Here is a 26,043-nt window from a genome sequence, read left to right as displayed (position 1 = left end):
GAGTCTCTAGGCTGTAGCTGTGCATCTGGGTCCTGCCTGCTTTTCCTCGTGACCCTTGGTTCTTGCTCTGTCTTTGTTCTTGCTTTGTTTCTCTGTTGATACTTTCCTTGGCTTCATTGGTTTTGATTTGTACATAAACAAGGTGCCTGGCCCATCCTGAAAGCAGGGTGATAAGTTCACACCATACTGTGTATTTCTTTGCAGTCAAGCTTGTGTTCTTCCTGGTCATTGTCTCAGAATCAGCAGTTGGAAGCATTTCATGATCTTGGCAAAAATTTCTCAAGTGCCACTGAAGTTCTGGTGAACCTCTGGAATTGCATATTGTAGAACCATAAGAACTCGTCCTACTGATTTCTGCCTTCACGTATCAGTCTTTTTATTTATTTATTTATTTTTCTCTCTTTCTTTTTCTTTTTTTTTTTTGAATGTAGATCAACAATGTCCTAAGGTTTTCAAAATTGTTTCCCTGCGGTTAACTACCTAGAATCCTTGTCTTAAGTTTAAACACACCAGAAACTTGCCAAACCTGCTGGGTAAGATCTAGAAACAGTAGCATTGAGGAATCCCCTTTTTGACCCACTGGCACCAGACTCAAGTGTTTTTATTGTACTATCACCTGATTTTCTCCATTATACTCTTGGTTTGTTTTATTTTGTTTTGTAGTGTGCAGGACTCAAAATTGTTAGGATTTCTGTGCTAGCTCAGAGGTGGGTCTCCCTTAGTTCCGGGCAGTGCACAGCAATTGTTTGAGCTGTACGCAAGGATAAATTGTTCTAGGGCATTCTGTGATTGATTCAAATGGTGGGTATTTCACGCATATTCTAAACTGTGTGTGACTCTGTGATACTGCTGAAAGTCATGGAATCATAGAAGGGTTGGAAGGGACCTTAAAGATCATCCAGTTCCAAGCCCCGGCCATGGGCAGGGACACCTCCCACTGGACCAAGCTGCTCAAGCCCCGTCCAACCTGGCCTTGAACACCTCCAGGGATGGGGCAGCCACAGCTTCCCTAAACAACCTGTGCCAGTGCCTCAACACCATTGTGAAGATTTTCTTCTCCCTTCCAATTTAAAGCCCCTCCCTTGCCCTGCTGGCCACGCTTCTTTTGATGCTATTTTTGATGATATCGTTGGCCTTCTGGGCTGTGAACCCACGTTGCTGGCTCACGTCGAGCTTCTCATTAATCAGCACCCCCAAGTACTTCTTCTCAGGGCTGCTGTCCATCAATCTGGTAATATAGTCCTCACCACCTAGCATGAGCGGTTCTGGCCTCCTATAGGATTGTCCTTGCAGTATGTACAAGCAAGTTAAACATATGCTATTGCCTGTTTTTACTACCTCTTCCTCGGTCTTTTTACTTACCTTTTAATAGAGTCTGGGCTCAGGTTTTCTTTCCCTTCTGTCTTCGTTTTTTCACCTGCTTCCTTCCAACGTGTCTGCACCCTCACCCTCCCTCCTCTCTGCTCTCTCCTGTCCCCTTCGTTTGCATTCCTTTAATTTTAAAATCAGTATTGGAGCTGACATCAGGCTGCCTATTCCCTGCAGCACTGAACTGGCGGTTTGGAAAGAGGAGGCTGCAGTTCCCTCAGGGGGCGAGACAGAGTTCATGTCTATCTTATTTTTAAATATGCATCTGAACGCCGGCTGATCAGAGGAGCAAAGGAGTCTTTGGGTTCTGAGTTTTGGAAGCTCATAAGGACGTAGAGTAATCGTCTACGTTCCCCCAGTGCTCCTCACTGAACATGAAACCTGCTTGGCACAGGGGAGCTTGACTCTAGGAAACATGAGTGAGATTCAGGGACACCATGAAAGGAGGGTAGAAAGGTGTGGGTGCTTGTGTAAGCCTCACACCTTCTTTTTCTGTTTCAGCTTCTTTCTCATTCTGTCAGATTTATGCACTTTTTTATAACCCTGAAGGATCCCAAAGTACATTACGTAACTATACATCAACATTGTAGGATGCTGTATGCCGTGGGCAAGCAAAAGACTGATGACTGATGGTGATACCAGTACAGTGAGGGGACAAACTGAGATAGATATCCCAGTAACACGTTCTTATCACAACCAGTGCCATGACAAGTTACCAGAGATGGATTTACAGGTTTCCCAGTATGAGTAGCAATTCTGCTAAGGCAGGTTATGTACCCTGGTGAATTTTCTAAATGGTTTCGCTGGGCAACTCTAGCTGCTGGCATCTGTTCAGGCTGCACAGTGATGCAGTAACCTGAAGGGGGGCGGAAAAAAAAAAGGTCCTTACCAGTTCAACAGCTCTTGCCAGCAGATTAGAATCAGAAGTGAAGACGAGCATATTGAATTAAAGCTACAGTCATAATTTTAGTTTATTCTAGTATGTAGTTTGGCAGAATACCAGGGTCCTGACTCCCTTGGGACCTCTATTGGAAACCTGTCAGCCATGTGACTTTCTATGTCACAGGCTATTTTGGTTTGGCAGAGACACAGGATAGCAACTACTCATTTCTGTAGTGTTGGACATTTCTGATCCTTGAAGTTGTCAAACCTGGTCTATGTAGCTGGGGGTGTTCAAGGTGATTGGAGTAGGAAATGTGGGGGAGCTGCAGGCTCATCCTCTTCATGTTTTCTTTTAGTATCATTGACTAATGAGCAGCCTAACCTGTCAAAGTGATACCTGACAGCATCAGGACTCAATACCAGATGACTGTCAACTGGAGAAGCATCATAACCATGTTCAGAGTATGTTGAAGTAGGCTCTACTCTAGAGAGAGAAGAAACATACTCAGATTGAGGAGGCTATATCTTAGCTCTTCAGAAATGCTCTAATAACGCTAGAATAACAAATTCTTTTGATTAAAGAAAAAGTCCACTTGTGGGAGGATCTCAGTATTTATGCTGTTGAACTTTTCTTTGGCTTAAAGAAAAAAAAGTAATAGTTAAGACTTTCCGGTTGGAGACTGATGCAATGATATGTGTGAATGATGAATTGACTGCTGCAGTGGATGGGTTTGGCCTTCTGTTCTGATTCTGCCTTTTTTTGCCAAAGGATCCATATTTTTGGACTGTGAGGTGTGTTCAGTTCCCGTCCTTGTAACAGTTTGCTCAGTATTTATGTGAAGAGGTTGTGCATTTGAAGTGAGTGAGGAATGGAAACAAGAGCTGGCACCGTGCAGCTGATTTCTTCTCTGCAGTTTTACATATTCAGTTGTCATTTTTTTCTCTACTTTCTGAAAATTGTTGGTTTCTTGTTTTAAAATAGCTAGCAGAGAGAGAGGATTCATTGCCTACAAGATAGCTGGAGCCAGGTGGCAGGTAGACCTTTCCGTGCTGTCTTCTTTCAGCCTCTCCCTGCCCTGAAGATAGCTTTGCTGGAGCTTTAAGTCCCATGGAGATATGTCTGTCTGATGAACAGTGTTGTGCACAAAATGGCTTAGACACTGCAGTCCTAACTGGTGTTAATTCTTCCTCTTAGACCTTTCCTGAATACTCAAGCTGCTCATTACAGACCGTCCGTTTTCTCTGAAAAATTACATGCTGCGGCATACTTCCCGGAGCAAGGTTGTGTGTAGGAGGGAGCCCTGGATAGCAGGATGGTAAAATTGCCTGGTCTGACTGCTCTGATTGCACCACTTGCTGCAGGCATTGAGGCTGTGCTGGTGCTGGGAGAATTCCCTGGGAAAGCAAACAAACTGCTACAACAATTCCAGAGTGATCCTATGTGACTTTGCTTTTGCTGTGGTGGAGAACAGTTTCCAAAAAAGCAGCAGAAAGGGTATACCCAAAGTCGCTTTCATGTGTAACTTAGAATATTCAGGATTTGACCCTCGGTCCCTAGAGGTAAAAGGCTGCTCTGTTAACCCCACCGCTTCATCTCTTGCCAAATCTGCAAATCCAAGTTCTTAAGAGGAGCTATTACTTGTATGACCTTCATGCGTGAAACAGTTTCTCTTTTAAAATGTTTTTTCCCCTTTATCAGTTATTCATTGAAGAGTCTCTCCGCATCTGTAGAATTTTGAAGGGTAGCTATTATTTTACCATTTTAATTTTCCCAGCTGTTCAAATAATTGTTTTAACCTCTCAGTGTCTAGAAATGCTTTTCACATTCTGGTTGCTCTGCATTATATTTCTTTAGTTTAATGATTTAAATTACCAACAATATTTTTTTTTTCCCCCTATTTTGGATAGTTATGGGTTTTCTTCTCTGTGGCTTTAAGACTACATTGGTCTGAACAACACTGGCAGCAAGGAACTCACAAACTTTTACTGTATGATACTGGGCTCTTACATTGGTTTTTTGGGGGGTTTTGTTGCTGTTCCTCTCTCCCCACTCCAAAGAGGAGCTCAATAATTGCAGATCCCATAAAGACCTTAGCAAGCTGTGATTATTCTGAAAGATCTTGCCACTGGCCTCTCTGGAGTTACATTTCACTATATATAGGGAAAGGACTCTGACAGAGACAATGAAGCCAGCACAGAATACATTGTCTTTATGCAGTTTTACAGGTATTAAAGTCAAAGCATTAAATATAATCATGATTTCTGTGTAGCCCTGAGACAAGGCTGTAACAGCCAAGGCACAAGGCAAAACTTCCTGCTGGTCTGACAGAGGAGGTTGCCAATTGAGCAGTGAGAGGCACTCAAATAGCAGTGTGGTGTTCCCAGCCTAGGGTGATGCTCCAAGGAGGAGGGCTGTACCTTTTGTGTCCCATCTGGGGTGAAACACTTCCATGTACTAATGCCTCCAGAGTAGCAGTGTCTCATTTCATGGTATGATTTTTCTTTTTTTTAATCTATCAATCTATCTATCTAATTTTTTTTTCTTTCAAATGAGTGTTGCTTTTCTTGAGTTTGTCTTTAACAGTCTTGCCATAGGGACAGAGGTGGAATATGAAAATAAGGAATTATATTGTAATATTTTGGACTTATTGCTGTAGTTTCTCTTGCAATGTCTTCTCATGTGTTCCAAAAGTTGCAAAAGGTAATTTATAATTCATCAAACTAAGCGTAAAACATCTGACTGCAAAAACCTATCAATCTGATCCCATCTCTTTCTAGCCCTTTAATTAGAGAAGCCCTGCTGAAAAATATACCCATCAGCTACTGAGAAATGGTGCATTCCTGGACCCTCGGTATAAATCTTGAGTTATCCAGGTGCCAAAACGCTGTCAGAACTGACAGATCTTAGAAAATACACCCACAGGCAGAACATTATCCATTATACTAGCACTGAGCAGTGGGCAGTAAGGAAAAATCTGCAGAGGATGTGTCTTTATCAACTTTAATTGGCTTTTCCTGTTGATAAAAATCAGTGCATCTGGCAAGGCAGAGAACCTATCTAGCAGTTTGATCTTTCCATCCCAAAGCTGAAGGGTGCAGTCCATCTCCACTGACGTATGATGTGGACTTGTCTCAGCACAGTTCCTAGCAACGCGCTCGAGTCTACAGCCCTCAGTGAAGGCTGCCAGTCTGTCCTGGGTGAGTGACCATGTTTAAACAAGTGTGAAGAATGAATTACTCTGGATAAGTTGGATTTCATCGTGCTCTGGTTGCTCAAAATCTACTTTGGAGATAACCAAACTTAGTTAAACTTTTCTTCGGGTCCTGGCTTGTAAGCGCTGCTGGATTACACTGCCTGGGCTGTGAAATCTGGGCGACGGATATGCTGATATGAGGAGGAGACAGCGGACAAAGGGAGCAGCAACTTTGGAAGAGCTACAGGAAATGTCACGTGTAGAGGTTTGGGGGAGAGAACAAGCTTCTTTTCGGTCATTTGGCACTGCAGGTTTATAAGTAGCTTTACGTCAAAGATAAAGGAGACAGTGACTGTGTGGATTTCTCCTGGGAAGGCTATTTGATGCCTTGTTTGCAACATCTTGTATTTACTCATCTCTGCAAAATGTTTCAGTTTTTCTTTGATGCTGCTTACATCTATTGGTAGTAGATTTATGACAGTTTTACTAGAGTAATATTGCAAAGGTGATTGCAAATCTATTACTACAGTAGGTTTTTTTCTAGGTTATTAATGAAAACAGCTAATTTATTTATTTATAATCGGTTTGGCAGTGTGTAGTGCTTCTGTTGCTCAATTCCACAGGGTTTCTGAGTGTGGCTTTATTTTAAGGTTCTGTTCTGCTAAGTCAAACTCCTCTATCTTATTTCCATAAATAATGAAAAAGAGAAGTATGTCCACTCAGAAAAGACAGTTCAGTAAGTGAACTTCATTGCAAAAGTTTCCTTTCCACAGTTCTTGAAGGTCTTAAAATCCACACTCTGTAAGACCATCAGAGGGTTGCAATCATATAAACCTCAGTTTAATCCTTGTATTTAACACTTAAAACAAAAATGGTAAAGGTTTGTTGTTCAGCCAAATGAGGGAACCTGTGTCCGAAGCCTGTGGCATATTGAACCTCACTGCTGTTAGCACAGATCACTGGGATCTTTCAGAGCGCATCTGCTGTGCCCTGGTAGTGCAAGTTGGTATCTTGGAAATGTTTATCACCTGATTGAGCCAGTGCTGAGGGTGCAGCAGCAGGTAGGCTGTGTGCAGGGTATGCACCTGGACTCTCTGCCAGCAGATCTTCTCTGTGCGTGCTCTGACTGCTGTGTAGACTTCCACATCACGGTGCAGGATCTGCCTTAGCCAGGGTTGAGGCAGCACCCAGCACAGCTGGATCCCCATCTGGGTGAGCTCTAGAGCCTGCACTGTACAAGCTGTAAGGATATGGTGGACCTTATGGAAAAAAGTGTTCATTGTGTGGTTTTTAATTTTTTTCTTTCTTACTGCTTATCGTATGGCTAGGAGAGACATAATAATGTCTTGTGTTCAGAAGGTTTCTTTAGAAACTTGAGGCAAGTGGGAGGGAGGGATAACAAAGTCCATTCTGTTACTCTTATTCAATCTGCCTATTTACAAGCCCAACCCGTCAAGTATGTTGTTACTGTTCTTTGCAGCAAGAGGAAGACTGAGGCTTTAAAGGTTTTCTGAAGAATATGCACAGATCCCTGTAAATAGCGTAAACCATCCTAATTCCTGTGGTTTCCATGATGCTGGCCATGCAGCAGTCTGGGCAGTTCTGTTGCGTTGATCCAAATGCCACAGCAGTTTTACCAGGATGCGAGATTCTTGACTGCTGGTCCTGAACTCAGCTGTGGTGTTGCTGTGTATTGTTAAACAGCTGTCTTGTGTCTGTACAAAAGGAGTAACGCCCAAAGAGATGGTGAAGAATTTATGCAGCATAAAGTAATAATTCTAGGTGTAATAGAGACCAGGATTTTGACATCTTGTTTTGAGACGGCAAAACACTTCTTTGGTGGTCTAGAGTATTTAAAGGTGGTGATATTTGGTGCTTAGTTTGCCTGGTGTGCAGTGTAAATGTGGATGGACGGTGCCTGGTTCTGGCTCTGTCAATCATTTCCTAAATGCCTGGTGGTGACTGAGTGACCAGCTCCTCAGCCGCCTCCTGCTTAAAAGCAAGGCTGCATGATTTTTCTGTTTTTCTGAACCATTTGCTCTCTTTAATTGAGGACTGTGAGCCATTGTGTGTGCAGTGTCACTGGCTCCTTGTCATGTAAGGACCTTGATAAATATGTATTGCATTGTCAAGTGTTTGTAGCTACTCTGCAGGTAGTGGTGGTGAAGCAAGCTGCTTACAGTTAAGGGTCGTCCTGTCTCCGAGGTCAATAAAAGCAAGATGGCACAGAGGATTGTGGGAAGAGGAACCAGGATAGCTGCCTTCAGCATCACCTGCTAATAAACTAGCTATTTATAGATCAGCTGAGGCTTTGTCAACTACGTTGTTAAATTAATATTTACATACTGCCTTCATTGTCTTTCACTGAAAATCTCATTTGCATTAGTGCTTGGACAGAAGTATGGCTTCCTGTGCTCCTGATACATAAGTGCATTTCATCAGAGTCCATGGTTTGCAGTGTGTGTGTGTGTGCGCGCAAAAGCATTCCTGATAGAATCTTGCCTTGCAAATCCTTTCCTCCCCATAGTAGCATTTTCCTATCTTTTTGTGGCTCTCATTTCTTGCAGGAAAGCTCACCTTTGTTCCCAAATGTCCGCAGCTCATCATGAGGCTGATCTCGCCAGAGATGAGATGAACAGCATTTCTGCATAGCAATTCCTAGTTAATCTCTACCTCTCAGAGAGAGACTTGAATTGTTGATGGCTTGTGGGTAATTTAATAACTAACAGACAAATAGGATGATAGGATGTGTAGATTGTAGTAACTTAGCCCAGATGCAAATTCCCCCATCCCTATTTGCATCTGTTTGAATGAATTTTGTTATAAAGGTTTGCTTTTTTACATTTTAGCACCAGTGAAACAGTAGCAAGAAGAGTCGCTGCTCAGTGAAGCTGTGTTGATCACAGCAGGCTCCACACCTGGCTAAGCAGTTTCAATCCCCTCTGCGTGCGTGTGTGTATCTGTGTGCCTTTCAAAAGGGAAGAATAATCTACTTGCTAGACGCGTGTGTCTGTCTCTCGTAGTCCTTGGACGACCTTGAACAGTCATTTAACTTGTGTTTATTTGCCCATCTCTACCTGGGCAGATATTACTTCTGTGGTTTGGAGTGTTGAGGTTGAATGGATGTCTCGGAAACGCTGCGGATGAAGAGTGTTGTTGAAACGTAAGGTATTCATACCGTCTCTTCAGACAGCTGATCAGAGTTCAGATTCACCTCTCTGTCTTGCTGCTTCTTGCTTCAAAGCCGTTTGGACACTTGGATTGTGCGGGAGGTTGGAAGACAGTAATAGTGGGGCTGTGATGCAGACAGGTGTCACGGCCTTCACTCAGCTTCCACTTCTTACCACTTGCAAGGCTGTTGATAAGGTCCTGTTTTGCTGGTATTGTATTATTCTTTATCTGTCTTTGGGCTGCTAAGGGTCTGGCAGTATCTGTTTCTCTGACATCTCTGCAGGCTCTCTGGGCACCTCATTACTCTTTTCAGGAAGAGAACATTGCAATCCAGTTACTCAGCCCGCAGAGAGCAAGAGCTCATCTTCCCATGCCAGCCCAGTTACCATAAAGTTAGAGCTCTGAGAGCGGCTTTGCAGTTTATCTCTCCAGGTGCACGAGGCACATAATATCGCAACGATAATACAGTATGTGCTGAAACCATTCACCTTTTATTTATTCTTTTTAAGATAGCAAAGCCTCAATTTCCTCCCCTTCAAGATATCTTTTCTCTTGGCTCACAAGAGAGGGACTGGGACAGGCAAGATGCAGACGTGGCTCTGGGAGACCTGGGAGTTCGTTCCTTGGTAGTCCAAGTCCAGTGACTGAGCCTGTGCTTATTTCACCACTGCCTCTTCCATTTTAACTTTAACTCTTGCTGAAGGCAGCTTTTGATTGTTGCGTTTTCAGATCTACCCGTTCTTTCTGCCTTTATGGGAGATGGGGATGTGTTTTTCTGCAAAATGTCAAGGTCTCTTCCTGGAGAGCTGACAGTATAGGTGTTTTATATGTACACGGGCTATCGGGATCAGACATTCTTACTCAGAAACATTGGCTGAGACAGACAGACATTCCTCCTGCCACGGAGAGACAGGCAGGCACTCACTGTTGCCAAGCCTTGAAGTATTTGGCATGTTTTCTATTGCCCTAGTTTTGTGGAGTTGTTCCTGAAGTTTTACAAGTACATGAGAATCTTAGTTCTGTTTTTGTATATTACAAAAAAGAAAAAGGAATGAATAAATAAAATAATCTAGCCCTCCTGCCTAGACAGCAGAGGTATGAGAACGTGACTGAGGTGCTTAAAACCAGAAGGCAAATGAAATAGCCCCCGTACATTTCTAAACAGTTTTACAACTCAACCCTGTGGCTTTGGGGAAGTTTCTGACTTCTTTCTTGGGCTTTGACTATGTGAAGAGCGTGCAGCGTGGCTCATTTTCTTGAGTGAGGGAATAGAATTGTAGAATCATTTAGGTTGGAAAAGACCTTTAAGAACATCAAATCCAACCGTTAACTCTTACAGCTCTGTAAGAGTTCGCACATCTGCAGTGTCCCCTGCAAGCAATAATGAACTGATCAAAACAATCAGTCTCCCCAAATCAGAAGAGCCTTGCATTTTTCAAATCTCATTTGCATTCTAATTCATGCTTTTTCGGTTGTTCCACTTTCCAAGCCTTCCTTGCAGACACAAGGCTCTCAGGCTCTTCAGTTTTAAGCGAAAGCCAAGATTTCATGTAAGAACATGATTCTGGGAAGTGGAGCTTTGACATTTTCATAGCTATGTCATATATCATCAGATTTCCATATGAGCTGGCAGCACCGCTTACACAGAGGTGAATGTAATTATTCATGGAGAGGCCCCGTTCAGCTCAGTCACCCCGGTTTATCTATAGAGAAGACTGACTGGCTCTGCAGGCCTGTACCTGCGTCCCTCCATAGGCTTATAGGGATGCACCAGGCTTGCATGCAGCTGCTTTTGTGTTGGTTCCATAAGCAACTGCAGAGGCACGTGCTCCTGAAACCACCGATGAATTAGTAGGAGAGAGTTCGCACCTCTGCGTTGCCTGAGTGGAGGGACACATGCAGTCAGACTCCCACAACAGAAAGGTTTCCAATAAAGCTGAAACACAGAGGTATTGTTCGTCCAACTGTTGGCAAATGCACAGAGCTATTGTGTGGGTCCTGAAAGCCTTGGCGCTTTATTCTCTACAGACTGAATGGCAGCCGCGGGTAATAATAACACAAGATTAAAAAAGCCAACATTATAGGGGTATTTACAACCCACTGGGAGAGTGAAATCTCAGCAAGGCTGAGCTGTCTCTAGTGATCCTACATTTTTACTGCTTGATAGGGAAATGATGGGCAGCTCTGGAGAAATGGCAACCGCGGAGCAGATGAAAGGGGAGTGGGTTGTGTGTTCGAACGCTGCGGTAAGTAGAGTGGGACAAATGGAAACGCTCTCTGCAAATCAAGTGACCGGTCTGGTGCTCTGGTGCTGGGTTGGCGAGGGGTGTGTATGTGTGTTTGCACACCTGTGTTTCCTTCCCAGGCTGGCTGGTGCCAGTGGGACCAGGCTCCACTTGTGTAATTCAGAGCCTTGTGCTCGGAAGCCTTTGGTCAGCTTCATCCAGGGGTTGTGCTTTGGTAGCCATCAGCAGCTCCACTCAGGGCTATTCATGTGTGAGAATGTAGCTGTGGACTGATGGCATATAAGGGATGGTAGAATTAGCTTCCTGCCCGCAGGAGCAGCCGGTCGTTCTGTGAACTTAAATTCTGGGAGACAATAAATATTGAGCTTTTTGAAAGCAAGTTTCAGTTTGAAGTCACAGTAATGACAACTGCCTTACGCAATTTAAGCACCACTGACTGATGCCATCTTACATGTGGAATTTCATTATTTTCAAAACTAAAAAGCCCCACCCCACAAAAAGAATATAATTAATTTTTTTAAGGGGCAGTTCCTTATCTTAAAAGTCAAGTCTTTAAGTGCTGGTTCTAGCAGTCCTTTAATATAAATGTCTTATAAAGCTCTTTGTATACATATAACTACCTAAACAGCTTTAAAAGACCCAGTCGTCCTCTGTACACATGTGGAACTTGTATTTGGTAAGCCAGAGGCAGGGTAGCAGCCCGTAGCAATGTCCTCTCAGGATATGCCTAGGCTGCAGAATAATGATGCCACATCAAAGCTAGGCCTAACCTTGCTCCTTGGGTATTTCCAGCAGGCTAACCCTGGCGGTGCTGAGCTTCTGGAATATGTACTCACCTGTTCAGGCAGGTTTTGCAGCTCCCTGATACTCAGCCAGCTTCTGAGGCAGTGTCTTACAGATGTGATCTTGGTCATTGGTATTAGTGATGCAATGAGTGAAATGGTGGGAGGCATTTTAAAGTAATAAAACATATTTTAATAAGAATGCGTGCTTACCTGGCTGGGGCAGGTGTGGTTAATGACTGTACTTCTTTCTGAAAACATTATGATCCGTTCCAGTGTTTTGCTTTGCTTGTGCCAGGCAGCAGGGCGTGGAAATTGCTGGACCCTGGGTGCTGTTTCTTGTGTGGGATGTTATGGGGATTCAGAAATGCAGGCTGCTTCGCAGATTCATTTGCTTGAATTAATGAATCTGTCCCTGCCTCTGTTTCCCCAAGAGTAATGTGAAGTTACTTACGTCACAGGGATTTATGAGCTTCTTTCTATATTGGCTATTCTGTGGAGAGTGAAATTCAGCTCGGAGGGCTCTGCAAAAGGACAAAGTGTTGAGTTCATTCTGTTTTAATCCTAGCTACAGAAAATATGCAAGTTCCTGCTTAAAGTCTCTTTAATCAGAAAATATAAATACCCTTTGATTGCTTTTTTTTTTGTCCTTTCTCTCTCTGATTTTCTCTCTCTCTTTTCCCATCTTTTGTGGCTTGTTTTTCTTTTAATTTTTACTTGTCTTCGACTGCAAACTGTTCAGGTTGGGACCTGAGAGCTCCTCTGCCCTGGCACAGACCTGTGGGAGAAGGCTCTGGGCTTGCTTTGTTTCCATAGGTTGCAAGTATGAAATGAAATGTTTGTTAGTGGTAAGGTCTTTGTGGGAAGAGGGTGTAAAGTGGTGTTGAGTGACACTAGAAAAGAATAGTCTAGGATGGGGGAAGAGAGGATGTAGCTAAAACTAAATATGATGCTTGCTTTTTGCCAAACCATTGCAGCAGAAGCATGGACCTATTCCCAGTTGACAGCTCCCTCGTCTCTCTTTACCCCTCCTTTTTTCTCTCTCCCCCTCTGGGGCTACTGTTTTAGGACGAGTTGGTTCCAAATAGACAATACTTTTCTTGCAGATAAATGGACACCTAAGCAGCTGCACTGGTATCTGTCATGAACAGACATGCTGCACGGTGAGGGAAATTACAAGATGCGACCAGCTTAATTTGTCATATTTAAAAAAAAGAAGAAAGCTCCCCCTCTACTTGAGCAGCATCCACAAGACAAGCAAACAGTGCACTTCTAAACTGTTGCTTTCGTCTCCAGTATCTTAATGTTTTCAAATGCTCCTGTTAAACATTCTACCTTTAGGTCCTCTTTGTAAAAGATGTGCTTTAGACAGATGGAAGCCTGTCTCTGTCCTGACACAGATGCAAGACTATAAATTTACAGCAGAAGAGATGGGGAGATATTTATTTAGGAGGCTTTTGTGGCTTATTCCAGCATCTGGTATTCCACTGGCACATCCTCTGAAGAAAGAAGGGGACAGGAAGGAGTTAGAGAAATGCTGAGCTTGTTTTTCAGCATGTTTTTTATTACTTGTTTTGGTAGAGATTTTTAATCTTGAAAGAAGGATTTGGAATTTACGCAGGAGGAGACATTGATTGGGAAATAAAGATGCATCTACCGGTGTTCACCTTCTCCCATTGTTTGCTCGGATAGATGTTTCAGATTGTAGGACTTCTTATCTGCTGTTCTCTTAATTGTATTGGTCATGTTGGGAGCTGGTGGGCAGTTGCTCAGAACAAATCCATCTTGATGAGATACTGACTACGATGGCTTCTGTGTTAAGGGCTGAGCATGCAGCTTCCCGCGAGTTGCTGCCTGGGTGTGCCTGTGGTTGAGCATCCACACGTAAACGGGTAACTGAATGCTTCTGACCTCCCCGTCCCTTCACAGCCTCTCCTTTCCAATTTGCGTGTTGTACCTAGTGGGAACACCCACAGCTCTCCTGCTGGACTGTGGATTCCCAACCCAGTGCTCACACAGTAGGCAGGACTCCCCTGCTCCTTGGCTCATTGATGTTGGCAGAGGAGAAGGGGAGAGGCAGAGCACAATGTTCAGGGTTTCTTGGGTGATTTCTGAAACCTCTATCCAAGAGGTGTGACTGAGTCATTTGACTGTCTCAGCTCAGATCATTAACATTTCAAAATGCCTGTTATTCCTCTTTCTGGCTGCCTGAACTTGGTAGAGGATTGTCTAATTGGGCTTGATGCAGGCCAACCAACCAGGCTTCTCTTCCTTGTGATCTAATCAGATCTTGCAGCTCCTGGGACCAGATATTCAAGATACTTAAAGACTGGCAAGAGTTAGATGTGCAATTAATTTTTTAAAATCTGATACTCAAATACCGTAAATGCTCAGTCAGCAATAAGCTTCTGGTGCAGAAGACGCGCAGTGCTGAGTCAAAGGGGCTGATTCTGCTCAAAGGTATTTCAGTTTCTGGATTTGTGTCTGAGCAGTGGAAGTAGTCTCCCAATACAGGTTTTTTTTTTTAGTTATTTGCCTTTAGGCTCTTTACTGTGACCCTGTTTTTTGTGAGAAGTTACATCCCCCATCTGCACACAGACATGAGAATTCCAAGGTCTCTCTTGGCTCTATGGTTGCTGACTTTTGCCTCTTCCAGAAAAAATGGAGTGATATCTATACCCATAAGGGCAAGATGAATACGACTATCATACAAATAAAATTACTGGCTGCTGAATAGCAACAGCTTAATGAAAATGTGAACTGTTAAACAAATAAAGCCAGTCAAGCTCATAATACTTCTGCTTGGAATTTCACTGTATCACTGAGCAGAAATAGAATTAGGCATAGAAAAAGAGTATCTGGAGAAGTCTCTGCCTGCCTCTGTGCTTGGTGTATGAAGCTGCGCTAGACAGGCGTGAGCTATACCTTAAATGTAGACATGCTACCCCAATCTTGAGAGGAAATCCCTTAATCCAGTGCAGGTGCCTGCTAAAGCAAGGCAGAAAGGGACAAGTTAAAGCACTAGATTTCCTCTGAAGTCTAAATGCAAATTGTGCAAAGAGAATGGATCCCTTGAAAACTGTGTGTTTTTTCACGTTTCTTTAGCATCTTCTGCTGGTGGATGATTTTAGTACTTCTGTGCATTACTCTTATGTATGGAAAGGGAAAGTGTTCCATCTACAGCTGCTGGGTGAAGTTGGGAGGAGTTCCACAGCAGAGCCTGGGACTCCTGTTCATGCCCTCCAGGTAGTGCTCACCTTCTTGTAGCAGATGGGAAAGCTGCAGGGTTTAGTAACACTCCCAAGTGGCAGGTGAAATCCCTGGGTTGATAATTTAACAACTGCTGTTGAGGTCCCATCTCAAAGGCACTGTGCTTTAGCTGAGGGGTTGTGAAGTGTTTTCTGCAGCTCTTTGCTCTCTGCCCAACGACTGGACTTTCCTGTACTTCCATCTTCATGAAAATTCCCAGAGTTAAAGATGTGCTCATTAGAACTCATACGGGTTACAAATCTGTTCCAGGATGAGCTCTGAAAGGGTGAAATGCAGCATATACAGTTAGGATAAGCTTGTGAGGAAGCCCTGCAGCCAAGCAGCTGCTATATCTGCCTCCAAACAAAATGACATCCTCTCTCCCTGGCTTCTCCTGTTCCTCTGTCTGGCTGTGAACAGTCAGAACCAAGGGACAGGGTGATCTGTAGGAGTTCAGAGGACAACTGAGGTTGCTGCTTCTATCTCCTGTCCTTCTTTTCCTCTACCCCCACCCTGATAGCATTCGTTCAAAAGAACGCATGTCTCAGCTAGGCTTGGTCTTAGACTTGCGTGGAATCACTGGGGTATTGAAGGTGTATAGTGTCTGGGTCATGCAAAGCTTTAATGTGCTGTGGAACTAGAAACATAGTTTATATTCCAAGTGTCTCTATTTGTCTGGGTGACCTTGTGAAATTTCTTTGCACCAGATCTGTATCTTGCTGTCCTTCTGCCTTTATCTAATTTGTTTTCTTGTGTATGTTACTGACATCCAGTGAAGAGTAATTTGTTTGAGAAGTGGCACTTATAACAAGGATCCTGCTAGTAATCCCTGCATTGAATCCCTATATACACAATGTTCCAGGAATAATTAAAGTCACAAACTTCAATCTTGAGGGATGCACAGGGGAAACCTATCCTGAAGTGAGGCTTGGCATACCTGCCTTCTCTGCTTCCAGTGCATTTTAACAGTCAGGTTTGCTATTTTTGTTCCAGGACTGAAGTCGATTTCAGTGGAAGCCTGACATCCTGAATTTACATAGAATCATAGAATCACCAGGTTGGAAAAGACCCACCGGATCATCGAGTCCAACCATTCCCACCAATCTCTAAACCATGCTCCTCAGTACCTCGTCCACCTGCACCTTAAACACCTCCAGGGGAGGCGAGTCAACCACCTCCCTGGGCAGACCGTTCCATTGCCTAATGACCCTTTCAGTGAAGAATTTTTTCCTTATGTCAAGCCTGAACCTCCCCTGGCGGAGCTTGAGGCCATTCCCTCTCGTCCTGTCCCCTGTCACTTGGATGAAGAGGCCAGCACCCACCTCTCTACAACCTCCTTTCAGGTAGTTGGAGAGAGCAATGAGGTCTCCCCTCAGCCTCCTCTTCTCCAGGCTAAACACCCCCAGCTCTCTCAGCCGTTCCTCATAAGGCCTGTTCTCCAGCCCCTTCACCAGCTTTGTTGCTCTTCTCTGGACTTGCTCCAGAGCCTCAACATCCTTCTTGTGGTGAGGGGCCCAGAACTGACCCCAGGATTCGAGGAGCGGTCTCACCAGTGCCGAGTCCAGAGGGAGAAGAACCTCCCTGGACCTGCTGGTCACGCCGTTTCTGATACAAGCCAAGATGCCATTGGCCTTCTTGGCCACCTGGGCCACTGCTGGCTCATGGTCAGTCAACTGTCAACCAACACTCCAGGTCCTTCTCTTCCAGGCAGCTTTCCAGCCAGGCTTCTCCCAGTCTGGAGCTGCACAGGGTTGTTGTGCCCCAAGTGCAGGACCCGGCATTTGGCCTTGTTAAACCTCATGCCATTGGTCTCTGCCCAGCGGTCCAGCCTGTTCAGATCCCTTTGCAGATGTCCTAATAACAATTCTCATCAGTCGGTATTCTACTGTATCCTTTCTCTACTCCTTCTCTCTATTAATTTTCCTCAGTAGTCTGCAGGGATCATTTGCCAGCCTGATTCAAATTCCTGCACTTTCCTGGCATCTTGTTTTATAACATCTTGCATCATGTACTTTCCATTTCTGTAATCCATTTAATCCAAAATACTGGAATGGCTTTGCAGGTATTTATTGCATTTCTTTCTTCCTTGTGTTAGGAGGTAACAGGTCATTTGTACAACTTAATCCAAAGTCTCTTGGCTTCTGGGATTATTTTTTTCCTTTCATTTCTGACTGATTATCCTGGGGGGTTGGTAGCAAGAGCAGGAATGACAGTAGGGAGAAGTTGCCTTTTCTTGTATGTATTGCTTCATTATGTTGTGCTCAGAGCATGGCTTGGCAGTTTAGCAGTTAAACCCCTGCAGCTGATGTCCCCCAGCAATAACATTACTGTTGCCTGTCCTTAATTTTTGGAAGCTTTGGGCTTAGTGTTTGAAATAATGAAATACTGTTGCATCAGTAAGTGGTTTTCCGTCCTTTTGGCTCTGGAAATGGATATTCACAGTTGGGTGAAGTTCATTTTAATCCTCACAAAACCAGAGCTGGATTTGTACAAGTTGTCGTTGTTATGCTTTAGAAACACTCTGTGCCTGCTGGATCCCTTTATCCCTCCCAGGGGCTAATCCATGAGCTTGTGAAATGCTTGGGGTGACTCCAGTTGTGGGATGGAGGGGCATCCAGTGTTATCTCCTTTTCCTCCTGCATTGTCTTCTCTCGCTTGTTCCAGCGAACAAGTAGTGTTTGTAGTGTATACTTTCTGATGTGTATAGATAGTGGGATGTAATTATCTTCCCCTGAGGTAGAGTCATTATGCTGGCTGTAAAGAGAGAGGGTCAGAGCCCTAATGGGAAATGATTTTAAAGCAATCTTGACCAAGTCTAGTGGAGCCATTTCAGACCACTTAAAACTCAGCCAGTCCTTCACGGCACTTGTGATATGTCCACTTTATGCAGTGAGAGGCAATGGGACTAGCACTTGTCGAGGGATAAAGAAAATCTATGATAAACTGCAGCATCGGCTTTGGGTAGGCATTGTGTGCTGCCACAGGGGAAAGGCTCAGACAAAGCCCAGTCTTGATTATTATTGTTCTTGATACTGATTTGGAAAAACACAAGGCACTTGCAAAAGCAATAAGCCAGTAGTCATGGTATCTGCCACCTTGGGCTTCCTGAGCTGCAAATGCTGCCCCTCTGCCTTCAGGCTTGATGCCTGCAGAGGCAACAGGATCGGTCGTATTCCACAAGGCAGTGGCACAGTCCCCACATCAGAGCCAAATTGCTGTGGATGCACCAGTGGTTTACCTGGGAAGTTCAGGCTTCAAACATACACTGACTTACAAGGCAAATTTGGTCAGGGGTTGTTTGATAGCAAATATTACTTGGTATTATAAGATGTTAGAGGCAGACTTCAGCGTTCTTTGGCACGTAGTGGAGTTTTGGTCAGTAGCAAGGGGTGGAGAAAGACTTTGGCAGAGCTCATGGAAGGTGGCGGTCAGCAGTTGTAGGTCATATTGAGGTGGGTCTTGCTGGGAGTAGCCCAGGGCTAAAAAGCAGACACCGCTTCACATAAGTGATTTTCTGTATTTCAGTCCTTCACAGAAGTGGAGTAGGCGGGGCTGTGCAGGTTAGCAAAGCTCTAAGCTAGTACCTGGGAGAGCAAGAATAACTAATAGTGAAATGCTCCATGTCTGATTTTCATCCTTTGAGCTCCTCTGTAATGTTATTGGAAAACAAAAACTGTTTAAATAATGGAACAGACCCAATGAAATTGTGCAGTGATGCAGAAGGGACGAGGAAGGGTTATTTCCCTTCTTTCCATTACTTTTCTCCTCCTGCCTTGCCTCCCAAACGTGGGTGGAATCTGCATGTCAGGCACTAGCAACATCAGCCTGGCCTGGTGGCTTTTCTTAGCGGTGAAAACAAGATTAAATGCAATTAACATTGGTTGAACAAAAAAACGCCCCCAGTTTGTATGCCGATTAATTAACAGCCCTTCTTTCAGCAGTGGCCCTTTGTAGAGCTGTATTTGTTCCTCCTGGCCCTGGTATTTCCTAGCGCATGTCCAAAATCAAAAGCACGGAGTGTGTTCCCTGCTGTGATGTCTGGGGCTACTGGCACAGCAGGGAGGTGCAACCCCCCAGCTGAGCTGATTTTTTGTGCAGTCTCGGAGCTGCGGAGCTGCTCAGTCAGTGGCAAAACATTTCCCGTTAAGCAAAGCTAATGACGGGAGCTCTCTGCGAGTTAGAACAATGATCAGAACAATTGTCTGGAGGAAATCAATGTGATAATGCATGAACAAACAGGTGAGTCTCAGAACAGCTAGAGGTTAGTTGTGCTGGTAAATAACTTCATATTCGGGTGATGCAGAGCAGTGGGAGGTGTCAAGTCAAAGCAAAGCAAACAGCGTGTCGGCTCTTGTGAGTCGAAGAAGAGTGAGGAGGGGGAAGAGGAAACCAGAAAAATTGTTTCTGTTTCTTGCATTCTGTTGGTGGGGTATGTAGACCAGAAGACTTCCACGTGAAAGCACTTTCTGGGGTGTTCTGACAATGTGTCTGGGGAGTCTTTTGAATGCATCTCTTCTGCTGTCAAGCCAGCTTTGAAGACACCATCTGGGGAAGTAGCCAAGAAGTCATTGGGTGAACTTCTCTGCTTTGCAAATCTATTAACACCAGTACAGAGAAGAGGGAAAACAAAACTCTCTTCATAGCTTTTTGAATTAATGTTTTCTGTTCCTGTCAGGCATACTCCTGGCCCTTCTTATTCCAAACCCAAGGACAGCAACTGTTGGACTCCTGAAGGATGAGAGAGACAGAGAGGCTTTTCTGTGCAATAACTATATGGCACAGAAGTGCTGTGATCCATTAGTCAGCACAGCTGCTCCACAAAATAGCCAATATCCTGAATGTAACAGAACAAATTGCACATAACCAAAAAATACCTACAGCATACATCAAACCAAAGTGACTCAAATGTCCCTTGCAGCAGTTTGGGGTGCTAATGGCCCTGCAACAAATGCCTTATCAGTGGAAAGGCCTTGAACACCCATCTTAAGACAGGTCAGGATTTTTGTATTTTGTTAGGGCCTCTTGCTAGGCTAACTGAGATGAAAAAGTTGTGTGGACACTTTACTGAAGTCTGCTGTGTGCCAACGGGTATTCTTGTTTTGAGAGAGCTGCCTGCACACAACAGAGAACTAGGAACTATGGAGATTAATTTCTGCTTTGTCACTGACACTCCAAATGCACTGAGTCGTTTATCATGGGGCTCTGCTTTCTGATTTCTTCATAGCTACGCAACGCCCATATGTGCGAGCGCTGTGGTGCGACTGCTTAAAGGAATATTAGAACAAAGGTAGGGCACTCACTGAAGGAAACTTGCAGGGTTTACCCCGTGAGACTAAAGGCTGGTTAAATAAATATGTCTTAGCACAGCTGAGGCTTGGCAAACAGCGTTTCTGGCAAACACTGAGGGAGGAAGTTCTTCAGAGTCTGGGCTTTCAAGGAGGGAGATTCTTCCACTGGCTGAGAGCCTCTGGCGAGGCCGAGAGCAGAGGCGCAGCGCTAGCCAGAGGCTGCGGGAGGCGAAGGGGATGCTGCGGTCTCACAGGCAGCACTGAGCTCCTACACTGGGATGCAGACTGACAAAGAAGGCACAGGAGGGGAAGGCAAGAGAGCCATGCATTAGAAAATCTTGCTGAGGCTTGCTTGCCCTGGTGCTGGTACCAAGGCCTCAGCGTGCTGTTACAGGGGAAGAACTGTCTTGGGTGTTGAATGGATCCCTTCTCAGCAGACATGAGACGTGTGGAGCAGATCTACTTGCAGAGCTCAACCCTTTCTCCTCACTCAACTGGAACCAGAGGTGGAAAGCTCCTGGCTTCCCTGCTGGTGCTGCAAAGCATTGGGCTGTGTCAGCCAAGCAGCTGGCTGATTTTGGTTGCTGTTACTTCACAAGTGGGATCTCGTGGTGGTGGAAGAGCATGGGTTAGTGGCTCATCCTGCTTGCCAGGAGAGGCGTGGAGGGGAATGCAGCATGCCTTCCAGCTGAATTTGCTGTCGGAGCTGAAGACATTGCCATTCCTGTTTGTAGTGCAGCCACAGCTGTGAGGAGCTGCCTTTGTATGAACCCCTTTGTATGGACGCAGTATTCATATGTAGAGGTGCTGGGCAAGACTTCAAGACTGGAACCTGGTATCTGCCTGACACTGAATTTGCCCTGGCATTAAAAACAGTTAAATTAAAAATCTACCTTCTCTATGCAGGAAGGGCACCGTCCCTTCTCAGTGGAGTGGGTGGTTGCTTGTTTCCTGAGTTGTTCTTCTGCTAAGACTGTCGCAGAGACCAGCTAATGCCAACTGTGGGGCTGATGTTTTGCGATGAGGCACTGAACTTCTTCAGGCTGAGCTTCAACTTGATTAATTGGGAGTATTGTGTTGTGTGGGAACAGCTTGTGATTGCAAGCTGCCCAGACTTGTTGGATGTGCAACTTGTCTGGTGCATATGCAATGATAAGGAGAGGCAAGGCTTCTCCTTCCCTTTCCTGGCTTCTTCTGCTCAAGGTAAGTGTTGTAGCAACCTGGTAGCAGCTGGCAGGGAGGATTCCGGGTTGGAAGGAAGTGAAGAGGCGCCAAATCTGTATCGGTATGATTGCAGTGCTAGGTGGAATTAAAATGCTGGTGTAAATGGTTGACTTAGCAGAGAGTGGGTTTAGTCTTAGATACGGCATCCTTCCATGCTTACACACAGCATGTAAGGCATGAAATTAATGCAACTGTGCTTTTAAGTAGTTAGCTACAGTTTTGTAAACTGATGGCCTAGGAACAGTGAAAACAATTATATGCATATGTGAACAAGCATAGACTTGGATGATGTGCTAATAGACCGTGAGGCCTACAGAACTTCCACGGCACAGCGTGTAGTGGCTGTGTGATGCTCTGCGGGAGCTGGAGAGGAGACCTCTGGCCTCCAGCTTTGTCAGCTGCTAATAGTGCCTGCACCGCAATGGTAAGTTCTGCAGGAGATCCAGCAGAGCACTGGTTCGTAAGCCAGCCAGACACTGTATTCTGGTTTCACTTTCTTTGTAAATATACCTCGGCAATATTAGAGGGTTCAGGATGGTAGTGGTCTACATCGGCATGGGAAATGCTGCAAGATCTGGGTTGGCTTCTGGGCAGGCAAGTCTGAAACAGCTGGCAAAGTCACCTCTCTGTGCAAACCATTGTATGCTGCAAGTGCTTCAGTTCCCAAGAAATGCCAACCCTATAACCTTTACGAGCACTCCATTCTCCTGAGGAAGGAAGGGGTGTTAATTAGTTACTCCATCCAGCACAGGCTGGTCTTCAGTGTAATTGTATCAAGCCACTTTTGGGAGCAGTGGGTGGATTGACAATATTGTTACCTGCATCCTCTGTTCACCGAAGCTTCCCTTGGCGAGAGCTGTGCAGCAGGGAGCTGGTGTCTGGACTGCCTGGCAACCCATCGGCTCTTGGTCCAGTGCTCACTGTGCAAAAGACTTTGAGAACGTTTAGTCATCTAGAGTGAGATGGAACCTGATGTTTTTGCACAAAGAATGTTTGCGAGCCTCCAGCTTGATGTGTCCCCGTTATATGGGCAGGTTAGGTTGGAACAAATTGATTGAGGTTAAGGGCTGGCTGTTTTCATTTTCTCCTGAAGTGAGTAAAAATATATAGTTATGATTTTGAACATGAAATTGTGTGATAACTATGCTATTCTTTAAAGTTACTTTAAAGAAAAAAGTTTTACAGTCTTCCATAAGGGTTAACCACAGAGTGGCCACATCAGTGGCTTTTTCCCAAAATGTAGCATTCCTCAACACTCACTGACGTGTTACAATGTGAATACAGCAAATTACGTTATTGCAAAATTGATTGCAAGTTGTTGCTGCTTTACTCATTACAATTTGTGTGAGTGCTATTGGAGTTTTGAAAATGTATTGCGCTGTGCAAAACTCTTAAGTCACTAATGATGAGAAAAATTACCTGGGAAATTAGAGTCAGTCGAATAATATCGATGCTTCGTTTGTCAGATTTCTGGATAAGCTTTGTCTAAATAATTTGGCAAACAATTTTCTTTTTATTCTTAAGTCCTTTGAAGCTTTTCCAGTTCATTGTCGCTAGAGATGTGGCTGCCTTTGGAGATGCACGGTCAATGTAGACTGAATATGCCGACCTTGCAGGTGTTAGGCAGCGAATATTATCCTGCTGTGCAGAAGCAGGCCAAATGACATCCTCGCCTTCTGACAGATATTGCCAAGTGTGCGAGCATCACTATTTTATGGTGGACTCCTTTCTGATTCACATTCAAGGAAGCACAGCTTCTCCCCTAAGAAAGGCTAGTGTCTAGAGAGCAGAGCCGAGCTCAAATCCAGCTCTGGTAAGAATGGGTGGCAAGATCACATGCAGCTATCTAATCAGTTGTCTTTCGGTAGTTGGCTTTAGCACAGTCCTCTAAGAGTGGGTTAGTAGTCTCTGCTCTGCAAAATGGAACTGCACCTATCCAGAGCATGAGAAAAAAGTAGTGTGTTGATGGGCTTACCCTCTGCAGTTCTGCTGTCCATGTAGCTACACTGCAGTTCATTGACCTAAAGATACCATTGTTAATGCATATGAGATGATTACCTAGGTATTAGAGTCAAAGACTGATACCCTGGATCCTCAGAGAGATGTGTAGTATAGCTGGTGTGGGGTGTGTTCTCTCTGCTGATGTGTGGTTGATTTGATTTCTGTGACTTTATAGGATTGATAAGACAAAAATAGGAAGGAACCGCAGCTGGTTCTGCAATCTCCATCCTGAAATGTTGAAGCCCTCCAGTTTTTTCTACCCCTCTGAAGTCCACAGCAACTACTTGCAAGATCTGAGGATGCATCACTTAGAAAATGGGAGATTGCTCTAGGGACAAAGCAGTCATGATTTTACTTTGAATTTTAGGAGGGTTTGAGTCTTAACAGGATAAAGGCTGTGAAATGTGTCAGGAGTTACGGCAGTCTCTGAGCCCGTATCTTTTTTCCTCTCCAATACTCACTCTCATGTTGGTCCTATTCCAAGATGAGTGAGTGGTGTGTGCATGTTTGAGGGCAGCTGACCAAAGTGCTCCCATGTCCTCCTGAGGCTGGGACTTAGCATGGAGCTGCACTTATACCTGCACCCCAACAGCTCTGAGGCTTACCTGGGACCGTGGCCTTTCTCTCCTGCTGGAGACCATAGGATTTATAAACCCTAATCATTTGCAACTGACTGTATATTCTTGTTCACAGAATCAGTCTTGGCTTTGATATCATGACCTACTGTCTTGCTTTTACAGCCCTTTGTCCCCTTGAGTGTCTTGTGTTTTACAGCAGGTGAAATGTGGTGATTTTTTTTTGTGGGATTTTCACTCTGACAATGCCACTCCTCCCTTTCTGAAGGAAACAGTCCTATGTCAACAGTTGCATAATTAACTTGCTGCTTTTTCCTTTGTCTCCTTTTTCCTCCAGGAGCTGTTAGTTAATTCTGGATAACCATCAGCCGCCATAGAGCAGAGGACAGGGATCACAGGTGCCCTTGGAAGCCCCAGCATCCTTCTGGATAGACAGTGACCAAAACTGGTGCCTTCTGCCCTTTGCTGTCCAAGATGATGACATGATTCCTCTTCTAATTGCCTGCATGTATCACTCGGTGGATGTTCCTGGAGTTGGGAGGAGGGTCCAGGGAGAGGGGGATGTTATTGTTTCCTATTTTAATTTGTTCCAATGCAAAGAATTGTATTGACCCCAGGTGCTTCCAGCACAGCTTGTAGCTTGAAGGCTTGCCCGACACAAGCCTAGTTCACCCTGTGCTTATTTTGGTTTCATCAGTTCACATCTGAGTTTCAGGAGCTGTTATCTTTGTATGTTTTCTCTAGAGAAAGGGGTTTGAAGTATTTGGAAGTAGACCTGACTAGCTTGTTAGGATTAACTGTTCCTAGCATGCTCCCATTGGTTACACCAGCGGGCGTGTTTCTTCCCTTCTAAGGTTTCCTCCTAAACAATAAAGTGTTTAATGGTCACTGTGTGCTGTGAGATACTTTCAGTCCTGCAAGTTTGTGAATTGCTGTTTTCTGCCTTCTACCCATGCCAACAAAAACTCCAAACAAGTGTGGGGAATAGAAATATTTCAAATCACAGTTTATAAATCACAAAACTTGTTCATTTTGGTCCTGGGCTGAATGACTTTGGCTTATTTGAAAGTACTTGGAAGTCCTGGCTGAAAGAAATGGGTGTTGGTGAATCATACCAAAAAAACCTTTGCCTGCTGAATGCAGAGCCTAAGTTATCTTTCTTTGCATCAGCTTGTGTGCAGTTCCTGCTTTGTCTGTCATAAACCACCATCCCTTTCAGCCTTGTGCTCAGGTTTGAGCATTCTCCTTGCTGAGGGACAGTGGGAGCTGTGTGCGTCTGGGATTTCATCCTTGTAGAGGTAGGTGTGTCCGATATGCAAAGGACTTGTCAGCAAAACATGGGAGCAAGTTTAGCTTGGTAACTTAATTCCCCTTCTCTGGCTAAAGCTTCTCTTCTGGCAGTGTTTGTTGCTCTTGTCCTCTGTGACTGTATCTGACAGTTTCTGAAGAATGTGAACATGAATTTTTGGAGGTCGTGTCAGAGTTTAATGTAGTGTTTATGGAAATGGATGAAGGGGGCTGAGAATTGGTTTTTGTGCTATATTCAGTTTTGTCTCTCTTTCCTTTAGGCAGCAACTTAGGGCTTTATATCTTCATTAAAGCAACAAAATGCCTTTCCTTCTTGTGGAGAGCTTATGCCACAACCCTCTTCATCCTTGGAAATGATGTTTGCTTACTCACTGCTCATCTCTGTTAGTCTCAGATCTTGCAAGAATTCCAGCTTTTTACCACTGTGCAGCTCAGACTTGCTGTGCCCAAGGGAGGAAGGGCAAATTTTCCGAACAAAAGGAGGGTGCTTGGTGCCCTCACATCTGTTTGTAGCAATGCTAAGTGGACTTTTGCTGCTACTGTCATGCTGGCTTTTGAATCTGCTTGGGATAGCCAGGTTCTACAGAGCCACTGAAATTGAGTCTGCATTCAGAAATTTGGAGCACCACAGTCTATGCCTGACTAGGTTTTAAATCATTGTTGGTCTGAAGAGAAAAGTACCTGTTTTGTGCCTTGCTCATTTTCCTCTTGCCCCTATCCAGTGTTGCCTTGGCATGAGTAATTTGCATGTCATT

The 26,043-nt window shown here is 44.5% G+C and overlaps 1 protein-coding gene across 2 annotated transcripts in view; it reads left to right on the top strand.

The window, feature by feature from the left end:
* Window positions 1-24,868, top strand: part of CHCHD6 (coiled-coil-helix-coiled-coil-helix domain containing 6) — a 110,604-nt gene extending 85,736 nt beyond the window's left edge. For both annotated transcript variants that reach the window (XM_069865725.1, XM_069865724.1), the window contains one exon: window positions 24,318-24,868. In XM_069865725.1, coding sequence (XP_069721826.1) covers window positions 24,318-24,341 — 24 coding nt within the window. In that variant the 3' untranslated portion in view covers window positions 24,342-24,868. The remainder of the gene's footprint in view (window positions 1-24,317) is intronic.
* Window positions 24,869-26,043: the final 1,175 nt, after the last annotated feature.

Source organism: Phaenicophaeus curvirostris, chromosome 11 (assembly GCF_032191515.1).
Source record: "Phaenicophaeus curvirostris isolate KB17595 chromosome 11, BPBGC_Pcur_1.0, whole genome shotgun sequence".
Lineage (NCBI taxonomy): Eukaryota > Metazoa > Chordata > Aves > Cuculiformes > Cuculidae > Phaenicophaeus > Phaenicophaeus curvirostris.
Note: the sequence above shows the minus strand (reverse complement) of the source record. Positions and strands in the feature narration are given on the sequence as shown.